Raw genomic sequence first — 16,916 nt, 5'->3', positions numbered from 1 at the left:
AGGGGATTTTCTTGTTCCCCACGTCACCGGGAATATCATAGTGTCTTAACTTTTGTCATGTAGAACTTTTTAATTTTTTTCTACAAAACATAGAAATGTGCAGTTTTCCATGACACTCTTATTGTGCTGGAGATAATGAAAATTAGGTCGAAAAGTGGTGGAGTTGCCCTTTAACTGTTATTGACTAACATATCTGGAAGTTTTAGATTACAGCAATGCTATAGATACTTTTAGTCATGTAGTGTATCAATCTATGTGGACACCTGCTCGTAGAACATCTCATTCCAAATTCATGGGCGTTAATATGGAGTTGGTCCCCCCTTTTCTGCTATAGCAGCCTCCACTCTTCTAGGAAGGCTTTCCACTAGTTGTTGGAACATTGCTGCAGGGACTTGCTTCCATTCAGCCACAAGAGCATTAGTGAGGTCAGGCACGGATGTTGGGTGATTAGGCCTGGCGGCATTCCAATTCATCCCAATGAATAGGGGTTGAGAGGAACAGGAAAAGTTGGACGAACAGAATCATCTAGAATGTCATTGTATGCTTTAATGTTAAGATCACTGGAACTAATGGGCCTAGTCCGAACCATGAAAAACAGCCCCAGGGCCTCTATGGTGGCGCAGCTGCCTCGCAGCGCTAGCTGTGCCACCAGAGACTCTGGGTTCGCGCCCAGGCTCTGTCGAAGCCGGTCGTGACCGGGAAGTCCGTGGGGCGTCGCACAATTGGCCAAGCTTCGTCCACGTTAGGGAGGGTTTGGCCAGTAGGGATATCCTTGTCTCATCGCGCACTAGGGACTCCTGTGGCGGGCCGGGCGCAGTGCACGCTAACCAGGCCGCCAGGTGCACGGTGTTTCCTCCGACACATTGGTGCGGCTGGCTCCGGGTTGGATGCGCGCTGTGTTAAGAAGCAATGCGGTAGGGTTGTGTTTCGGAGGACGCATGGCTTTCGACCTTCGTCTCTCCCGAGCCCGTGCGGGAGTTGTAGCGATGAGACAAGATAGTAACTACTAACAATTGGATACCACGAAATTGTGGGTAAAAAAAAGAACAACAGCCCCAGACCATTATTCTCCCTCCACCAAACTTGACAGTTGACGCTATGCATTTGGGCAGGTAGCGTTCTCCTGGCATCCTCCAAACATTGATTTGTCTGGCAGATGGTGAAACATGATTCATCGCTCCAGACAATGCGTTTCCACTGCTCCAGAGTCCAATTGCAGCAAGCTTTACACCACTCCAGCTGTTGCGCATGGTGATCTTAAGCTTGTGTGCGGATGCTCGGCCATGGAAACCCATTTTATTAAGCTCCAGAGTAGCAGTTATTATGCTGACGTTGCTTAAAGAGGCGGTTTGGAACTCGGTAGTGAGTGTTGCAACCAAGGGCAGGCCATTTTTATGCGCTGTGTGCTTCATCACTGGGTGGTCCCGTTCTGTAAGCTTGTGTGGCCTACAACTTTTAAGCCGAGCCGTTGTTGCTCCTAGACGTTTCCACTTCACAACAACAGCACTTACATTTGACCGGGGCAGCTCTAGCAGGGCAGAAATGTGATGAACTGACTTGTTTGAGCTCTTCAATAAGACCATTCTACTGCCAATGTTTGTCTATTGAGATTGCATGGCTGTGCTAAATTTGTATACAGCTGTCAGCAACGGGTGTGGTTGAAATAGCCGAATCCACAAATTTGAAGGGGTGTCCACATACTTTTGCATGTAAAGTGTAGATAGATTCTACGTCATTATTGGAAAGGGTGCCTTTAAGTAAAATTCTTCTCCTGTCCATTTTTGTCAATTTACATTCTGTTTATTGAGATATGTGTTTTGAATGTAGAATACAGTTTGAATGGAGATGTTTGAGACTTTGGTGCACTGCATTCAGCGTTTCACACTACCACACACATGGCTGTATGAGTGAATGAATGTCTATACACTATAAACTCTCGACATGCTTCACTTCCTTAATTTGACCATGGTTTGTGATCATCGACTATTGAAAATGATACACAGAATAAGCCCACTCACTCTATTTGCATTGTTCTGGGGAATGCTTATCTCTTAGATGGATAGTTGCCCTTTGCATGGGACAAGTTGTGACTGTGGACCTTTGCTGTTTGAAGTGTCTCATACCTCGGTCCCATTGTCCTGTGATAGGTCCCATAGGCATCTGCCTCATTTGTATTTATTTTCTACTCTCACTCTACTCTACTTGTAATCATGTGTGTGCTAGTGCCTGACCTGCTGTGGTTGGTCCCTAGGTGGTGGTGGGAGACAAAGTGGTCCTGATGCCTGTGAACGCAGGGCAGCCTCTCCACGCCAGCAACATTGAGCTGCTAGACAACCCTGGCTGCAAGGAGGTAACAATTTGATTGGAGCTACAGTATAGCACTTGCGATATAAAAATGGAAAACCGCATGGAAAACCAGTGCAGGAGGATGATGGCCATGTTGTCTGTCCCAGCCTGCTATCTCCAACAATTCCTGCATTTGTATTTTTAATTGTGAATATTTTTATCCCTTCCTCCCCAATTTCGTGATATCCAATTGATAGTTAGTCTTGTCTCATCGCTGCAACTCCCGTGCGGACTTGGAAGAGGCGAAGGTCGCGAGCCGTGCATCCTCCGAAACCCAACCAAGCCACACTGCTTCTTGACACAATGCCCACTTAACCCAGAAGCCAGCCGCACCAATGTGTCGGAGGAACTACCGAACACCTGGCGACCGTGTCAGCGTGCACTGCGCTTGGCCCACCATAGGAGTTGCAAGTGCGCGATGGGACAAGGACATCCCTGCCGGCCAAACCATTGTCGCATTTTTGAAGACTCCCAAAGAGCTGCTGGTCAGCACGTTTGTCTTTTTAAGCGCATGAGATGCGAGTGGCAGTGGTTCGAATCCAGGCATGTTTTTGTTTAGGCATGTCTTTATTTTCTATCCTAACCCTTACCTTACCTACTTGCTAGTATGCCTGAACCTACTGTAAACTTACCCTAACCACTCGCTAGCATGCCATAGCCTAACCTTATCCTAACCTTTAACCATAACGACTTGCTAACGCACCCATATCATAACATGCGTTTGGAAACCTACCAGGTTGCAGTAGGTATTCAGATCCTTAAGAATCTTGTCTAGTGGTAGTGCGACAGACTTCAGTCCATACATACCCCCTGGCGATGGGGTTACAAATGCCACCTCTGACCTGCCTTTCTCTATCGGTCTCCCTCTCTACCTTTCGACTATCGCTGTCCATAAAAATAGTCCCTTCATGGTCGCAGAACTGACATTGTTGCAGGAATGGTTAACCATCTTAGGCTCTGAAAAGACGTGTATAATTCAGGTATAGTCATGACAGTCTGTTGGTCTTCTCTGCTCCTCTACTTGGTTTTTCTGTAGGTGAACGCTGTGAACTGCAACACCAGCTGGAAGGTCACTCTGTTCATGAAGTTCAGTGACTACAGAGAGGACGTCCTCAAAGGAGTCAGTGTTTTTATCTTACCTCTTCTACATGCTGTCCGCCTAATGTCCTTCAGTGCAGACAGATGGTTGTATGGAAATGTTGTTGATGGGGGGGCTCTTCGTCTCAGGTGAAAGAATTAATGCTGTCACATCCACATTTTAAAGTACAATTTTTTTTAATGCTTCACAAATAGTTATTATGGCATCATGATTATAATAATACAATTATATGCATTTATGCTCAGTTGATAACTCAAATCAAGTGTTACTTTTAAATTATTTATTTAGTTTCTTAGCCCAAACAGCTAAACCATGTTGTCGTCTCTCAGGGTGATGTGGTACGTCTGTTCCACGCTGAACAAGAGAAGTTCTTGACATGTGACGAATACAGGAATCAGCAGCACATCTTCCTCAGGACCACCCTGAGACAGTCTGCCACCTCTGCCACCAGCTCCAAAGCACTCTGGGAAATAGAGGTACCTACTGCACTATTTGCCTACTGCAATGGTTCCGTCCCAGTTCTCCCAGTGTTCACCCGTGCACTCCTCCCCACACATGTATTGGTGTGGGTTAGATTCCACCATATTTCTTACACCAGTCCTTTGCCTTTCATTTGAACAAAGTTAAGTGAACAAGTGTATACTTAGAACTGAGAATTGGGACGGAGCTAGAAGTACTTTCTCTGCTCAGATTTTAGCTCATAATTTTGTAGAACTAGTGGAAAAACCTGTTTTGATTAGGAAATTCCCCAGAGGGAGATTAAACAAGTGTCTTCCTCGTTATTAATGGAGCTGAGTGATTTTGAGAACTCTTTCTTCGTTGATCAGTGTGTTTTTAAATGTTTCTCTCTATGTCAGGTTGTGCACTACGACCCCTGCAGAGGGGGTGCCGGCCAATGGAACAGCCTGTTTCGCTTCAAACACCTGGCCACTGGAAACTACCTGGCTGCAGAGGTAGGCTGTTACCTTCTCCCCTCTTCTCTCTCTTTGACTGTGTGTCAAACGGTTGTCGTGGTTATCGGTTGTCTTTTCATTGTGTTTTGACTCTGCTGCTCAATTTGAATACCGTTCATTTAAATACTCTATCCATGAATGACTCATCTTGTACAGTAATACAGGATGTTGTTCACTTTCATAGCTTTTTTCATTTCCAAAAACCAACAATATAATACATTCCATGTAAGATAATACCTATCTTATCACATGATGGAACATTTTTTACTAAAATGTGCAATTACCAATGCTACCAACTCATGTTTGAGTGTTTTCTGACTTGACTGATTGCCAATGTGTGGGTGTTTTCCACTCCGGTTAACATCCTGTCACCGTTGGTTAATCCCTACTTTACATAAAACTGAGAGAAATGCCAACAGACCACAATGCAGCTTTCTGTGTAGACTACTGTCTCTGTACTGTCTCTGTTGTCTCTTATGTCAGTCCTCTCTCTGTGGTCAGGCTGTAAGGGTGCTGGTCTAGAATCAGGTCTTCCCTGTCCACATAATCCTATTAATTATGATTTAAAAGTAAACACTGATCCTATATCAGCTCTGAGATTCTTTGAATATTGTGTGCCTTAGCTACTGATTACTCATGAATGGCATGAAAACTGTAGTCCTAGGAGTTGGGATTTGGCTAGGCCTCTAGCTACAGACTGTTTCTGTGCATTATACATCTACGATCAGGCTTGTAGTGAGCAGATGTTGATGTTCCAGACGTGCTGCAGATGGCAGTGTTCCCATTTTTATGGCCTAGTGATGGGTGTTCCGAGTCTTTATGGTGAACCGGATAGTTTGGCTACGTTCACCTAAAATGAGCCGTTCATTTGGTTCCTAAACGGCTCATTGTTCAGTAGTGCTTAGAAAAAAACGGACAAATTTCACATTTCCTACCATTATGTCAGAATGTGAAATGTGAGTTCAAATACATTTTACCTGATGAAATTAGATTACTGTGAAATCACTGCAAAATTGAGCATGAACCTATTGTTCCTGCAGTGAAAAATGACAATTTTCAGATAATGTTTTTATCACTTATCTATAATCGTTGAGCTCAAAATCAGGATGCCAATCAAGGAGCGAAATGAACAGCTCTTTCACAGATGCGATTCGGTTCCCTAAGTTCATAAAAAAGATCTGTTCAAAAAGAGCTTCGTTCGCAAGCGACCCATCACCATTATGGCCCTCTCTCTCTAATCTCCTTCATTGTGCTGTACAGGTGCAGCACTGCAAGGAGAATTTCCCGAAGGAGATAATAAAGTGAATCAAATCTGTCAACTTAATCACAATCAACAAACGGTTCATCTAGAATAGTTTCTCAGACAATATTGGGAAGAGTGTGGGGTCTGAATAGTTGGCTGTGAGGAAAATGTTACCGTTGATGAAGAAAGTGATTGACTGACTGACTTTCTTGTCTTTCTATAGATTAACCCTGATTTCCGGGATGAAAGTGTGGCATCTAAAGCAGAGGTGAATCAGGTTAGTGAAACACTGGTTTTAGTCTGGACCTCATACCATGTGGTTGAAATCAGTGGAAATATCTATGAGTATTCTGGTGTGTGTGGTGTTTAACAATGCATGACCACGGTCTCTTAGATGAGATTTTACTAACAGTACTGCGTAAAGGGTAGATCAAAAGCTTAGGGAACTGTGCATCCTCTGTGTTTCTGCTAAGAGAACAACTTTGTGGGTGTGTTTCTATGCATTCATAGAGGGAGTGTACCTGTCAAACCCCGGGCCTCCTGCTGGGCCCTCTGTTCTCTCACACCACCACACTCAAACTCCTATTACGCAATACCTTTTCCTCTCTTACACTCACTAGCAAGAACAGACTCATCTGCTCACATGCAAACTCTTTCTTCCCTTCTTTCCTCTCTCTCTTTTTTATCTTTCTCTCTCTCTCACATGCACGCGCACACATACTCACAACATACACAACCAGGGGTTGGAACCAACATTATTTTCCAATCGTTTCGTTCTGAACAGAACCCCCGTTTTTTTGTTCCGTTCTACAGTTCCGAGCAGAAAAAAAAGTATTGGTTTATATCATTCCTTTTTTAACCTTTTTTTTGCTCATTAAATGACTTCACCAATCAGTGTGGATAGAGCAGGCAAGCTAGTTGTTTACAGGTGTGATAGGCTACACTTGTCTGTCCATGGCACAAGATGCTACTGAAATTTTGCAGGTGGTGAGAGAGCCAGAGAGGGTTGAAGAGGAGGCTTGAAGCGCTGGCCATCTTGTTATGATATGCATTATATAATTATGTCCACAGAATTATACTTAGGAGGAGTGGCTTCTATGGAGGAACTTTTACATTTCCTTTGAGCTAGCTATTTTTGTAGTTAATAAGTGAAACTTGATAACTAGGCCTATAGTATCCTTATCTAGCATTGAAGAAATGTATCCGTTCTTCTCTATCTAATTAAAAATATTCTCCCTATCTTCTGAATTAGGCTTGTAACGTTAGTACAGTAGCCTATGATTCGAATGGGGGAAGGGGCAGGTTGCCTAAACATGCGCTCACACACTGGCAAAGATCTTTAACTTGCAGGCAGACACTGGAATATGTTTCCGAGTGACAGAGTGAGGACTTTGCATAAGCGCTTTGTTGTTTTTTGTGGGACTAGAAAATAATGCCTGGAACGTTATTAACCGATACCCACGCTTTTAAAATAACTGTCCTGTTCTGGTATAGTATGGATCACTTTAATTCCAGGTTCCATTTCGGTTCCTTAAAAATGTTATTTTCCGTTTTTCTGTTCTTTTCCAACCCCTGGACACAATGTAGACAATGTACAAACTCTATTTCAATACAGACTTTCCTCCTCTTGCCGACCTTCTGCATTGGTATTCTGCCTCCGCTCACACAAGAACACCAACTCGTCTCAGACACTCAGTGGGCCCCTTATATAACGTCTGAGTGTGGGGGTGCTCTTTGAGAGAGCGAGATAGAGGAGGGGAGACAGACGTGCTGTCTGCTCTGCTGTTATGTACTGCTGGATGGTGTGAGTCACCCAGAGGAGAGGAGGTGATAAGGCACAGGGGTGGCTCAGAGGAGCTCTTTCCCATTGACATGCATAGAGCACAGCGGTTAACCCTCCCAGGACTGGCCTGTTATCTGTCTGCAGCATCCACACAGTGCAATCCAAACCTCATCCACTATCTCATTGTAATAACAACAATTTATTAGATCTTTTATTTATTTTTTTACAGTGCTTTGAATCTGTGGCACAGGTTTATTGATATTAGCATTGAGAATGCTTTAGGTGCAAGAACTTTAGTATCCATCTTTGTGTGTCTGCTGTCTGTCTGCAGACGGAGACAGATACAGCGTACTCCAAGAGGAAGCGTCAGGCTGCAGAGAAGATAGCCTGCACCCTGGTGTCTGTGCCCCATGGCAACGACATCGCTTCTCTGTTTGAGCTGGACGCCACCACGCTGCAGATGGCTGACTGTCTGGTGCCCAGGTCAGACAATGGCCCCTAAAACACATTTAAAAATATCTAAAACACTGTATACATTTAAAGGACTCTTGGAAGAGATCTCGAAAACATCCTAAGAAACAATATACACACTCAACTAGTGCAAAGAGATGTGTTTTTTGAGGTGGGTTAGAACTAGGTTGAATATTTGAATACGTCCCACAGTTCGTTCTTGATTTGATGTTTCTCATGCTTGATAGTATTTCTCTCTAGAGAAACGGAGCATTGAGCTCACAAAAAAAAAACTAAATTGAATTCAAGTAATTGACCCTACGAAATTTCAGTTAATCGCTCAGCACTACTCAAAACACACTTCAAACACACTGTGCCTTCCCTCAGGAACTCGTACGTACGGCTGAGACACCTATGTACCAACACCTGGGTGAGCAGCACCAACTTCCCCATCGACGCTGAGGAGGAGCGCCCCGTCATGCTCAAGGTCCAATACTACACCCCTGCTGTTTAAGTTCCACTTATGATATTGTGCTTATCACAATGTAGTCAACCTTTTCCCCAAAAACTTTTCAACATTGTAAGTTACTATTAGACATAGGTTTGATTCTGGTGTTTGGAGGGATTGTTGTTGAGTCTATAAGCCTACAGTACATGAGTCGTTAATTTCATACTGAATTCCCTCTACCCACAGATTGGCACGTGCCCTACGAAGGAGGACAAGGAGGCATTTGCTATTGTCTCTGTACCCCTGTTTGAGGTCCGAGACCTGGACTTTGCCAACGATGCCAACAAGGTCCTGGAGTCGACCGTGAAGAAGCTGCAGTATGGCAACATTGCTCAGAACGAGAGGAGGTACAGCACAGTCCTGCTGACACAACCAAGACATCCTGGCTGTGTCTGGAAATGTCGCTTGCCAGCAAATCCTTGCTTCCTCCTTACTTGTTTTTTAAAAATTCCTTGCTCCTCTCTCAAAGTGCATTTGAGGAGGTGGTCGAGGGAGCCAAATGTTTTATTTTACCTTTATTTAACTAGGCAAGTCAGTTAAGAGTCAGTCAAATGGAGGAAACCAGGACAAAGAAAGCAAGGATTTGACGGCCAGTAACATTGTTAGACAGTGCAGTGCAATTGAAAAGCTCCTGAGTAAAATACAACGTGATAGAGTCCGTATCGGAGCTACATTATGTCCCCTAGTGACACAGCCAACAGGGTTACACTGTTTATTTGGTGCAATACTATGTAATTCAATCTGTTTTCAATTAGTATTTTTATTGCATGTATTTATTCCCTCATTCTCTGTGGAATCTCTCTGTGTCTGCAATAACTGTCTCTCAGACAGATAATGTGTTCTGTGTCTGCAATAACTGTCTCTCAGACAGATAATGTGTTCTGTGTCTGCAATAACTGTCTCTCAGACAGATAATGTGTTCTGTGTCTGCAATAACTGTCTCTCAGACAGATAATGTGTTCTGTGTCTGCAATAACTGTCTCTCAGACAGATAATGTGTTCTGTGTCTGCAATAACTGTCTCTCAGACAGATAATGTGTTCTGTGTAATTAACTAATGTTATTTTGCGGGCCCGTGTTTCCCAGGTTTGTGACCAAGCTGTTGGAGGACCTGATCTTCTTTGTGTGCGAGGTCCCCAACAACGGTCAGGACGTGCTGTCTGTGGTCATCTCCAACCCCAACAGGGAAAGGCAGAAACTAATGAGGGAACAGAACATTCTAGCCCAGGTCAGCTCACTCATACACACACTCTCCCAGAATATCACCTGAATATCTTGAGTCTGATTCTGCTTTGGCCGGTTCCTGTGCTGTCTGTCATTGTCATAACAAATATATTGGGTAATGATGACAGAGAAGCTTTTTGTATCTTACAAACACTGTTAAATAGAGCTACAAGTGTGCAGATTTATTTTGACTTCATAGATGTATTGGCTAACGCAGAAGCAGACTGGCACCCAAGCTAGAAGGTGAATTCCACTGTCTCCTTCCACATTACACTGTGACTTATTAGAGTGCAGAGAGCAGGCTCCCTCTGATCACAGTAATTGAAGGAATTAATAATTCAAGTAAATTCTGCCTAAGGCTGTGCTAATAGCATTGTCATAGCATTGTTAGTAGTAATGATGCTGGCAGTGGTAGTTACTGTGATTAGGGATGATACGGACAACAAAATAATCAGAATCATGAACAAGTCATTTTGTCTGTCTCTGATCTCTTCTGCTGTCTGCTTTCTCCAGATTTTTGGTATTCTGAAGGCTCCATTCACGGACCAGGGGGAGGGTCCCATGCTGAAGCTGGAGGACTTGGGGGACCAGCGCTACGCTCCCTTTAAGTACATGCTGCAGCTGTGCTACCGGGTGCTGCGCCACTCCCAACAGGACTACCGCAAGAACCAGGCTAGTAGCACTGTAGCTTTGTCCAACTCGCAACCCTGACTCTATCTTGGTCAATATGATCAATAACTGTATGTTATATAATTAAGCAATTTGGCCGGAGGGAGTGTGGTATATGGCCAATATATCACAGCTAAGGGCTGTGTCCAGGCACTCCGCGATGCGTCGTGCCTAAGAACAGCCTTTAGCTGTGGTATACTGGCTATATACCATAACCCCCCCGAGGTGCCTTATTGCTATTGTAAACTGGTTACCATCATTAGAGCAGCAAAAATGTATATTTTGTCATACCCGTGGTATACGGTCTGATATACCACGACTGTCAGCCAATCAGCATTCAGGGCTCGAACCACCCAGTTTATAATATAAGCTTATATGTAGGCAGTCGTGTTTGGGAACGATGAAGATCCATTGTATGCTGGTTGAAGTATCTCAAGTTCATATACACAACCCAAATGTATTCCTATAATGGTATCCATTTCGACTAACTGGTCTCCTTCTGCCCTCCAGGAGTACATAGCCAAGAAGTTCTCCATCATGCAGTCTCAGATCGGTTATGAGATCCTGGCGGAGGACACAATTACAGCTCTGCTCCACAACAACCGCAAGCTGCTGGAGAAACACATCACAGCCAAGGAGATTGAGACCTTTGTCAAACTGCTGCGACGCAACCGAGAGCCCAGGTCAGGACAGAGCAGTACAGGGAGGAGGAATATACCTAACACACATTATAAACTGGATGGTTCAAGCCCTGAAAGCCGTGGTATATCAGACCGTATATCACGGATTTGACAAAATATATATTTGTACTGTTCAAATTATGTTGGTAACCAGTTTATAATAGTAATAAGGCACCTCGGGGGTATATGGCCAATATACCACAGCTAAGGGCTGTATCCAGGCACTCTGCGTTTCGTCGTGCTAAGAACAGTCCTTACCCGTGATATATTGGCCATATACCATGCACCCTTGGGCCTTATTGCATAATTATAACATGCATATATGACACACCCCCACACACATTTGATCCACAAATAGATATGCACACTGGGGCTATAAAGCACAATGTGCCACACAAAAAAAAACAAAAAAAAAAAAAATTCCTATGTATATTACAGTATATTTGTGTTGCCTATGATTGTTAGGTATTGGTAAGCCACTCTACTGGGTTCAACGTCTTTGAGCATAGTTAGTCCAATACGTTTGGTTGTCCTCTTCTGTCCAATCAGGTTCCTGGACTATCTGTCAGACCTGTGTGTGTCCAACAAGACGGCCATTCCAGTGACACAGGAGCTTATCTGTAAATTCATGTTGAACTCCGCCAATGCTGACATCCTCATCCAGACCAAGTGAGTCTCACGCACATATATATATATACACCACACACACGCCTGTGCGCTCTACCTAACACTGGTGGCCAGGTTTTCAGATTGGGGCCTGATGTTTGACCTGGCTGTGCTATACACTAGAAGTTCACAATCACATAAGCTGGTGTATCTGTGTAAGAAGGCACCGCATGGGTGAATGTCATTAAGCTGGTGTATGCAGATGTGCAAAGAGAAGTAGCAGATATTGTGTGTGGTAGTGTATATGTGGGTATGTGGTTGAGCTCCAGAGTGAAGAATAAATGCTTCCATTTCCTTCTCTCCTTCTCCTCTTCCTTTTCCTCCCACCCAGGCTAATCCCCAACACAGAGACATCCCTGGAGTCGTCCTTGCTGCTGGAGGACACAGAGGAGGAGGAGGTGTGGCTCTACTGGATCGACAGCCACAAGGAGCCGCACGGCAAGTCCATCCGCCACCTGGCCCAGGACGCCAAGGGCAACCACAAGCTGGACAGTGACATCATCACCTACTACAGGTACTAGACAGCTGCTGCAGCAAGGTGTTCTGGGGGTCTTTATTGGACTCTATGGCGAAACATTGGTTCGCCAATTTATTGATGTATCGACTGTCCAACTTAGTTTCGGGTCCGTTAGGCAACAGTCCACCTTGTGTCTTCAGCTCAACTACCAAACATTTCATGTCATATTTCTATGACACACCTATGACACCGATCTTCCGTGTATTTTCTCTCCCCCTTCCCCATTCACCCTCCAGATACCAGCTCAACCTTTTTGCCAAGATGTGTCTGGACCGCCAGTACCTGGCCATCAACCGGTTGTCCAGCCAGCTGCCCGTGGAACTGATCCTGCGCTGCATGTTTGACGACTGCCTGCCCTACAACCTGCGTGCCTCTTTCTGCCGCCTCATGCTGCACATGCACGTGGACCGCGAGCCCCAGGAGGCCGTGGTGGCTGTGCGCTACGCCCGCCTCTGGACCGAGATCCCCTCCAAGATCACCATCCACGAGTGAGTGGTGGTGGGGGGTGTGTTGTTTATGTGGCTTTGGGATCTGTGGATGTGACAATAGCATACTGTATCTGTAACTGGCACACCACATGAAAGGAAACAGCCTCTGGTTAGAGATTTATCACGGATGAATTGCATCTTCAGTTTGCTGCATGTTTCATGCATCTAGGTAGCGAGAACACTTTATTTTCTCTAGAGAAACATTGCAGTCAGATTTTCTAGGCTGAAGGTCTATTTCACAGCTTTAAACAACTGATTGAATTGCTTTGTTAATTAGTTTCTCATGTAGAGATTGCATAGTTGCTGTGCTATATAATAACGGTCTCCATAGGTATGAGTATGAGTTCAGAGACACCTCCAGAGAGGAGATGAAGAGGAAGTTTGCCCCTACCATGGAGTTTGTAGAGGAATACCTCAAAGACGTGGTCAGCCAACCCTTTCCCTTCGGAGACAAAGAGAAAAATGAATTGACTCTGGAGGTAAAAACACACAACTATTTGTAATTGGTTGTTATCCATTCCAAACTATGGACATAGATGTCATGGAAATTCTTACACAGGGACACTCGAAGTCAATCTTAAATGAATCATTGTTTGTCAGTGCGCTGGAGAGGTTCCAACCAACTCAGTGCACCGTAGTACACATGTCAGTCAGAAGCTCTGCCTGGGCAGTACATGGACAAGTTATATTTGCATGATTTAGCATAATTAATCATTGACGTTTTGTTTCATTCATGTGACTGACCAATACTGGTTCATAACATGTGACAGACCAATAACTCACGAGGCTTCTTCTCTCTAAGCTGAGACCTTGAAACTGAGATAGCTTTCATTCTTACAACAAGGTCTGGGCGTACTGACAAATTGCAGATACTGATAATTGAGGATGCGTTAAATCAGTCACTTGCATGAACACAGAAATTGGTTATTAGAACAGCACATGAATAGAGCACAGAAATTGGTTATTAGAACAGCACATGAATAGAACACAGAAATTAGTTATCAGAAAAGCGCAAACATTAAAATCCCTATTACATAGACATGCTCACTTTCTTTTTTTTCGGGTCAATTTTTATTACAATTTTCACAAGATATACAATATAACATCACAAACACAATAATACAACCTTACAACAATTATTCTCCCATCTCACCCAGTGGTGACCCACGCCCAACACAAAGAAAGTAACAGACACGATCACTTTCTGATGTTAAAGTTGCGTCTAACTCTGGCCTCTGGGGAAATCCTTCCCTCTTCTCTGGTCTTGTAGGTGGTACATCTGGCCCGTAACCTGGTCTACTTTGGCTTCTACAGCTTCAGTGAGCTGCTGCGTCTCACACGCACCCTCCTGGCCATACTGGACTTTGTCCAACACCCACTCACCTACATGGACAAGCTCAGCAAGAGTCCCGAGGCAGGTGAGTCACACAGAGAATGAATGAATTAACTGATTCAAACATTTTGTTAAATCACAAAACAATGTATTTGTTTACTAAGTTTATTAAGCATACACAGTGCATATAGGCTAATTGATAGATGAGTTTCCAGATCTGAAACTTCAAGAGACATGGGTTCTGTTCCTCATCTCTTTATTATACTTACTGAAGTCAAAAGTGCTTTTATGTTCTGTGTAGTGTTAATTAGGACACACAGCTTAAAATGTTTTCAAATGTTTTGCATCAGAATATTAGCGTTCCTTATTGGACAAAGCCAGGTAGTCCCTCTCTGTTTCAGTCCGTTTCCTTATGTTTGGTTCCTAATGAATACCTCCATGGTCTCCCTGTCCTCCAGGAAACAATGTGTTGCGTACCATCCACGGCGTGGGGGAGATGATGACACAGATGGTGCTGAGTAGAGGGTACGTCCTGCCTCACCACCTCCCCGACACGCCCCCGTCCCTCCAGCACGGAATACAGCCCTTCCTTCTGCCTGACAACGAGGACGTCATGGTCATGGATACCAAGCTCAAAATCATTGAGATCCTACAGGTGAGTGGAGCGCCACCATGTGGTCTGGAGGGCCAGTTACCTGTAACTGTTCTAAAGTAGTGGCTTGAGGCTGGCTGTGGTCTGATTCTCTACACCGGTCTCCAATGCTTTTAAATGCTTAAGGGGAAGTGATCGTGTGTATACTTCTGGGTCAAGGGTAGAGAAATGGAACGCAACCGCTTGTTCTAGAAATCATGAATTGCGTCATAAAATGAGATCCTTGCTAAACTTTTTTTGTGGTGTTGATTACAAGTGATCTCTAAACATAGTTTGGTAACCACTGTTTTAAGGTCTCTGATTTATCACTTTTAGCTTGAATATGGATTTGAGGTATTCGACATTGTGACCCTTCTTTATCGCCTTCTATCTTGTTCTCCCATCAGTTCATCCTGAGTGTGCGGCTGGACTACAGGATCACCTACTTGCTATCCATCTATAAGAAAGAATTTGGGGACAGGAATCTACCAGACAGCTCTATGTCGGTGTCTGAATTCCCTTCCATGTCAGGTAAAACTCTACCGTCACATATGGACATCTTGGCCTGGTCTCAGATCTGTTGTACTGTCTTGCCAACTCCTATTTTTTATTATTTTTATTTCACCTTTATTTAACCAGGTAGGCTAGTTGAGAACAAGTTCTCATTTGCAACTGCGACCTGGCCAAGACAAAGCAAAGCAGTTGAACACATACAACAACACAGTTACACATGGAATAAACAAACACACAGTCAATAATACAGTAGAAAAATCTATATACAGCATGTGCAAATGAGGTAGGATAAGAGAGGTAAGGCAATAAATAGGCCATGGTGGCGAAGTTATTACAATATAGCAATTAAACACTGGAATGGTAGAATGTGCAGAAGATGAATGTGCAAGTAGAGATACTGGGGTGCAAAGGAGTAAGATAAATAAATACAGTATGGTTATGAGGTAGATTGGATGGGCTATTTACAGATGAGCTACAGTGTGGGGGGGGGGGGAGTAGTATTTAGTCAGCCACCAATTGTGCAAGTTCTCCCACTTAAAAAGATGAGGCCTGTAATTTTCATCGTAGGTACACTTCAACTACAACAGACAAAATGAGAAAAAAAATCCAGAAAATCACATTGTAGGATTTTTTATTAATTTATTTGCAAATCTCCAGCTTTAGTGATTTTTGCAGTTTGATCCAGTCATTGGCAGCAGAGAACTGGAAGGAGAGGCGGCCAAAGGAAGCATTGATTTTGGGAGTGACCAGTGAGATACACCTGCTGGAGCGCGTGCTGCTATGGTGACCAATGAGCTGAGATAAGGCGGGGCTTTACCTAGGAGAGACTTGTAGATGAGCCAGTGGGTTTGGTGACGAATATGAAGCGAGGGCCAGCCAACGAGAGCGTACAGGTCACAGTGGTGGGTACTATATGGGGCTTTGGTGTCAAAACGGATGGCACTGTGATAGACTGCGTCCAATTTGTTGAGTAGAGTGTTGGAGGCTATTTTGTAAATGATATCGCCAAAGTCGAGGATCGGTAGGATGGTCAGTTTTACGAGGGTATGTTTGGCAGCATGAGTGAATGATGCTTTGATGCGAAATAGGAAGCCGTTTCTAGATTTCATTTTGGATTGGAGATGCTTAATGTGAGTCTGGAAGGAGAGTTTACAGTCTAACCAGACACCTAGGTATTTGTAGTTATCCACATATTCTAAGTCAGAAGCGTCCAGAGTAGTGATGTTGGACGGGCGGGCAGGTGCGGGCAGCGATCGGTTGAAGAGCATGCATTTAGTTTTACTTGCATTGAAGAGCAGTTGGAGGCCACGGAAAGAGAGTTGTATGGCATTGAAGCTCATCCGGAGGTTAGTTAACACAGTGTCCAAAGAAGGGCCAGAAGTATACAGAATTGTGTCATCTGCGTAGAGGTGGATCAAAGAATCGCCAGCAGCAAGAGCGACATTGATGTATACAGAGAAGAGAGTCGGCCTGAGAATTGAACCCTGTGCCACCCCCATAGAGACTGCCAGAGGTCCAGACAACAGGCACTCCGATATCACATACTGAACTCTATCTGAGTAGTAGTTGGTGAACCAGGCGAGGCAGTCATCTGAGAAACCAAGACTGTTGACTCTGCCAATAAGAATGTTGTGATTGACAGAGTCGAATGCCTTGGCCAGGTCGATGAATACAGCTGCACAGTAATGTCTCTTATCGATGGCGGTTATGATATCGTTTAGGACCTTGAGTGTGGCTGAGGTGCACCCATGACCAGCTCGGAAACCAGTTTGCATAGCGGAGAAGGTACGGTGTGATTCGAAATGGTTGATAAT

General features: G+C 44.2%; 1 protein-coding gene across 3 annotated transcripts in view; it reads left to right on the top strand.

The window, feature by feature from the left end:
• The window catches only part of LOC139373668 (inositol 1,4,5-trisphosphate-gated calcium channel ITPR2-like), a 173,009-nt gene that overhangs the window by 23,089 nt on the left and 133,004 nt on the right, over positions 1-16,916 (top strand). For all 3 annotated transcript variants that reach the window (XM_071114505.1, XM_071114515.1, XM_071114495.1), the window contains exons 6-23: positions 2,252-2,350; positions 3,383-3,466; positions 3,775-3,921; positions 4,303-4,398; positions 5,865-5,918; positions 7,756-7,907; positions 8,262-8,361; positions 8,569-8,729; positions 9,468-9,609; positions 10,119-10,277; positions 10,785-10,957; positions 11,504-11,623; positions 11,952-12,134; positions 12,374-12,625; positions 12,957-13,104; positions 13,896-14,043; positions 14,417-14,613; positions 14,997-15,120. In XM_071114505.1, the coding sequence (XP_070970606.1) occupies positions 2,252-2,350; positions 3,383-3,466; positions 3,775-3,921; positions 4,303-4,398; positions 5,865-5,918; positions 7,756-7,907; positions 8,262-8,361; positions 8,569-8,729; positions 9,468-9,609; positions 10,119-10,277; positions 10,785-10,957; positions 11,504-11,623; positions 11,952-12,134; positions 12,374-12,625; positions 12,957-13,104; positions 13,896-14,043; positions 14,417-14,613; positions 14,997-15,120 (2,539 nt within the window). The remainder of the gene's footprint in view (positions 1-2,251; positions 2,351-3,382; positions 3,467-3,774; positions 3,922-4,302; positions 4,399-5,864; positions 5,919-7,755; positions 7,908-8,261; positions 8,362-8,568; positions 8,730-9,467; positions 9,610-10,118; positions 10,278-10,784; positions 10,958-11,503; positions 11,624-11,951; positions 12,135-12,373; positions 12,626-12,956; positions 13,105-13,895; positions 14,044-14,416; positions 14,614-14,996; positions 15,121-16,916) is intronic.

Source organism: Oncorhynchus clarkii, chromosome 2, assembly GCF_045791955.1.
Source record: "Oncorhynchus clarkii lewisi isolate Uvic-CL-2024 chromosome 2, UVic_Ocla_1.0, whole genome shotgun sequence".
Classification (NCBI taxonomy): domain Eukaryota; kingdom Metazoa; phylum Chordata; class Actinopteri; order Salmoniformes; family Salmonidae; genus Oncorhynchus; species Oncorhynchus clarkii.
Note: the sequence above shows the minus strand (reverse complement) of the source record. Positions and strands in the feature narration are given on the sequence as shown.